At 42.2% G+C, this 4,909-nt stretch overlaps 1 protein-coding gene across 1 annotated transcript; it reads right to left on the minus strand.

Moving 5' to 3' along the window:
* Positions 1–357: 357 nt before the first annotated feature.
* Positions 358–2,878, minus strand: LOC104433346 (cytochrome P450 CYP749A22). Its single transcript, XM_010046046.3, has 5 exons — positions 2,490–2,878; positions 2,186–2,412; positions 1,877–2,109; positions 1,142–1,520; positions 358–1,034 (listed from the first exon to the last, which is right to left on the minus strand). The coding sequence occupies exons 1-5, from the start codon at positions 2,758–2,760 to the stop codon at positions 600–602; spliced, it is 1,545 nt and encodes a 514-aa protein (XP_010044348.2). The 5' UTR covers positions 2,761–2,878; the 3' UTR covers positions 358–599.
* Between the last annotated feature and the right edge of the window lie 2,031 nt (positions 2,879–4,909).

Here is a 4,909-nt window from a genome sequence, read left to right on the forward strand (position 1 = left end):
GAGCTCGGGATCAGAGACGATGGAGGTGAAGGAGGGACTAGCTGCAAATGCTGTCATAGTCTATAGACCAGGTATATCGATCTCATCGTAACCATTAATTATGCAGTTTCATCATCAAGCCCAAAGTGATCAACAGTTGAAACTTGAATGAACTTGGTTTATATGATTTGTAGATTAGGTCAAGTAAGTCGACTGAATTTAATAATTCTTGTCATCCAAACATCGGTCATTAGACATTCATTCTTTGCCTTAGTCCAGTATACAAATTAGCTGTACTTCCAGAATGTTGCATTTAGTCGGTAAGAAATATGGTAAATCATTAAGTTCCACTAGAGATGACCATGCACACATATGAGGTACGTGCCTAAAAAATAAAATAACTACTTACGAGAACCAGAACACAAGATTGTACACCGTGAAGAGTCTTGGCAAATCAAATACACTGCACAATAGGAATAGTGCTTCTGAAATTAAAAGAAAGACAACTTGATACCTACAAATATCACATGCCTCTGGAACCAAGAATTCACAGGCCATTGTTGCATGGATCCATGGGGGCATCCATGCACATTGGCGACTGAACATCATGCGGTGATGAACTACTGCTGTAGAGGATGAAACCTGATTTGAAGTCCATGTTGTGGGCGGATTGTCAGGAGATGACCTGGGCAGTGGATATACGTTGGGGACAGCTCGAAGGTGTAGCGCTGGAGGATCATCGAAAAAGTGATTTTCGCTTCTGCCGCTGCGAAGCTCATCCCAACGCAAGATCGAGGTCCAAAGCCGAAGGGGATGAACACAACTGCATTGTTGTTGGTAGCCTTAGCTATGCCTTCTGAGAATCGCTCTGGCTTGAATTCATGCACATCTTCCCCCCAGATTTCTGGGTCATGGTGAAGCTTAAGGGTCGGTATGAAGATCTGACTATTAGCAGGAAGAACAAGCTTCCCTAACCTCAGTTTCTTGCCAACTTTTCGAGTCAAGCCGCCTCCAGCGGAGTACAAACGCAGAGTTTCGTTCATGATCATGCTAATCTGCACATGAAAAAGGAAAAATGTTTAGTTAGTCATCATGTCTAACCTACAATTTGAGTGAATCAAAAAAGGTTGACCGGGACCAAGACTTGAGTTGTTTTCTATACCTTCTTAAGCTTTCCTAGTCCATCGGAATCGGGGTCTTTATTCCCATATACATTGAGAACCTCCCTTCTTGCTTCCTCTTGCCATTCTGGATTAATTGCTAGGAGGAATAACATCCATGCCATCATTGAGTTGGTAGTTTCTTGTCCGGCGAGGTAGAATGTCTTGCACTCATCCACCAGATTATCTACCGTGAATTTTTTGCTCTTGTCCATATCATGCAAAGCCTTCACAAGTTGTCCTAGGAAATCATCCCCAAAGCCATCTTCTTCACCGGCCATCACCTTCTTCTCTCTTCTCTTGATCATCTGTAAGATGGAATTGCGTATGTCTTTCTCAAGTTTCTCTGCTTCAACCTCATCCGCTGTCTTCCAAATCTTACTGCCAGCAGGATTCAGAACAAATTCCATAATTAGTTAGGCCTAGCTAAAACTCTGATTCTGAGATTGAAATGTCCTACGTCTTTTGAGGCTTGAAGTTTGCCTTTGCACAACGAACAAAACTGTTGCCTGACCATCATCAGAAATTTGCAGCTTGCTAAGTGTGATCTAACATCAGTAATTTTGGTGATAAGAATGGTTATCAAAAAACAGTGTACCTCCTTCGAATGCATTTACTCACCGGAAAACTTGTCAGAATAATCAAGTTCGTTCTAAAAGTGATAATCACTGTACATTCTAGCTTCTTCATCATAAAAATGGTCAAAACAAAATTTTTCTAGAAAAAATGCGCAATACCTTATTCCTGGTAATCTTATATTGAAAGCATTTTTGGATGTTAATGAAGCCAATCCTGTCAACATCTGAAAAATGTTCCTCCCCTCAACATAGCTGCTCCCGAACGCAGTTCTTGAAATCACTTCGGATGTCAATAACTTAAACTCTCCAAACACCTCGATCTCTTTCCCTTCTTGATTCTTCCATTTTTCTAGCATTGTATGAACACTCTCCACCATTGCCGGTGCCATATTCTGCAATTTCAATCCCCCAAAATAATTTGTAAAACCTAAAATCAGACAATTCTCTTTTTCAATTGAGTTCAACTACCTTCAAACTTTCCCCATGGAAAGCGTGATTGGCGAGTTTACGCTGGTTCGCCCATTTCTTGTCATCGACTATACTCACGAGCCCATCTCCTAGAAGCTTCTTGGCAAAGTCCTTAGTTCCTGTTTTTGGGTATGTTTTCTCTCTGTCAAGCAGCACCTCCTTAATAAGCTCTGGCTCTGTGATGACCAGTCGAGCTTGAGGTCCGTGCCAACTCAGGTAATTCCTCCCTACAAAGTTGCACAAAAGTTCAATATCAGAGCGTCACGACACTAATGAAACTTAAGTTTAGTATTTTGGTAATTACCGTATGTGTCTATCCATGTGTTGACTTGAGGGTGAATCTTAGGGAATATGTCGTGAGAGAGATTGTTCATGGGCGTGTTCCTGACTTTCATCTGCATCTTGATTGCTTCCTTGGTGCTTCCATGGAGGAACCTGTAAGGAGGGCCAGAGATCCCTTGTTGGGCCATCATCCTCTGTATCCTGAGCGGGTTCCACCATAACTTGTGCAAGAGCTTGGCAAGAGACCAGAGAAGAAACAGAAACAGAGAGCTCAGGAAGATGACCAATTGCATGGTTCAATTAGGGGATCAAACGATAAAGGAAATGAAAACAGTGAAAATTATGATACTGGGTTTCTCTTATGAAATGAAAAAGTTAGATTGATTTAGGTATTTATTGTCTTTCGGAGGATTCTATGAGCCGGACAGGGACGAACTGATTAACGTCATCCGTGACCTCCTTGCCGATCTAGAATTATTAAATTCAACCCAGAAAAGGAAGAGCACTTGACGAGCTCACTTTTGGGTGATCCGGATGCCAGCGTATCCAATTCACTGAAACCATATGAATCGCGTGATTCCCAAGGTGACCAACAACCAGCGGTAATGGTGATGAATATTTTGGCTCCATTTCAGGGGAAGCGTGGATAGGGACGAACTGATTAACGTCATCCGTGACCTCCTTGCCGATCTAGAGTTATTAAATTCGACCCAGAAAAGGAAGAGCACTTGACGAGCTCACTCTTGGGTGATCCGGATGCCAGCGTATCCAATTCACTGAATGAATCGCGTCATTCCCAAGGAGACCAACAACCAGCGGTAATGGTGATGAACAAGTAGTGCATGCGCCCGGTACTCCTCCAAGCCCACGACAAGTTGGCGTCTCGAATGTGCGCAATCTGTCGAAAAGCCCTTTCCAAAGCCAAACCTTACTGAGAATTCGATGAATATAGAATTCGTCAAACTTTTCAATTAGGGACACAAGCTGTCTTGGTCGTCTTCTCGACACAGGAACTGTTTCTTAGCAATAATCTCGCTTACAAGACGCGACATAGATCGATGAAAAATTCAAGGGCCAACGTATAAAGGACATAATCGTGAGCACGGGGATGACATCGGACGCGACGAGGAAACACCAGGACCATCTATCACTCGCTTCCATCTTTTTCTTGCTTAGTTCGAAAAGTCCTATACTGCACAATCTTTAATGGCAGATCCAAAAACAAATTTGGCCTTTGTTTCCGTTGCTTCATCAACACACCCGTATAAAGGTAGCCTAGTCGCCACATAGTCCGTCAAATCAGGATTGTACCTCAGGGGGGGATTGAACCCCGAATCTGATAGGACTTGATGAATGACTCAACCGCTTGTTAGATCCATTAGGATCAAAACATAAATTGGTCAATTGTACGTGGTTCATTAGATAATTATATTTCAAGAAACTTGGAGCAGACATCTAATGAATACATACCAAATCCAAAACACAGCTTGTCTAATCCGTTAAGTTAAACGTAGGTCAATCCGACCCAATTGTGACCCAGAACACATCTTTGAATTAAAATAAAACTTCAATAGGTTTTTCATGAAACTAGAACCCACAAGCTCACGAAGGCATTAAAAGTAGTCTCTGGACATTGTTATTTCAGCATTAACTGGGCGATATATGCTGATTAACAAGCTATCGGGGATGAAATACAACTTGAAGTCCGTGTAGGGGGCGAGTCGTGACGATTTCAGCTGGACTGTGGATGTACCCAGGAGACAGTTTTAAAGCGCAGCGCTGCAGAATCATCGAAAGGACAATTTTCACCTCGTTCATCGCGAAGTTCATTCCCACGCACATTCGAGGCCGGAAACCAAAGGGAAGGAACACAACTGGGTTGTTGTTGGTAGCTTTAAGAACGCCTTCCGAGAATCGGTCCGGTCTGAAGAGGTGCACATCTTCTCCCCAGATTTCGGGATCGTGGTGAAGCTTGAGGTTAGCTACGTAAACTTGAACGTTAGGAGGCCTAACCTGAGCTCCTGGTTGACTTTTCGAGTAAACCCAATCGCAGGAGGATACGATCGGAGTGCTTCGTTCATGATCATGCTGATCTGCACGCAAGAGAAGACAATACTTGACAACACGTACAACTCAGAATTTAGAAGGACGATTTCATTGTTTCATTCCCAATAAAACAATTCTTTCCCGACCTGGTCAGTATACGAAAGAGCTGTCAAGTGTCCAAAAAACTGTTGGCGGTCACTGGTCACGTAATTTCCCAATAACTTGTTGGTAATTTATGACACTTTTATCAAATCATCAACATTTCTTATATTTAACTAAATTTTATTTGCCTGTCTTGCTAATTCTTTTAACCTTTCAATTTCTATATGAATTCATCAATTTTAATTTAAGGCTGCGCATGATAAAATTTCTGTTTCTTAATTTCTCTATTTCTCT

This window comes from Eucalyptus grandis, chromosome 2 (assembly GCF_016545825.1).
Source record: "Eucalyptus grandis isolate ANBG69807.140 chromosome 2, ASM1654582v1, whole genome shotgun sequence".
Classification (NCBI taxonomy): domain Eukaryota; kingdom Viridiplantae; phylum Streptophyta; class Magnoliopsida; order Myrtales; family Myrtaceae; genus Eucalyptus; species Eucalyptus grandis.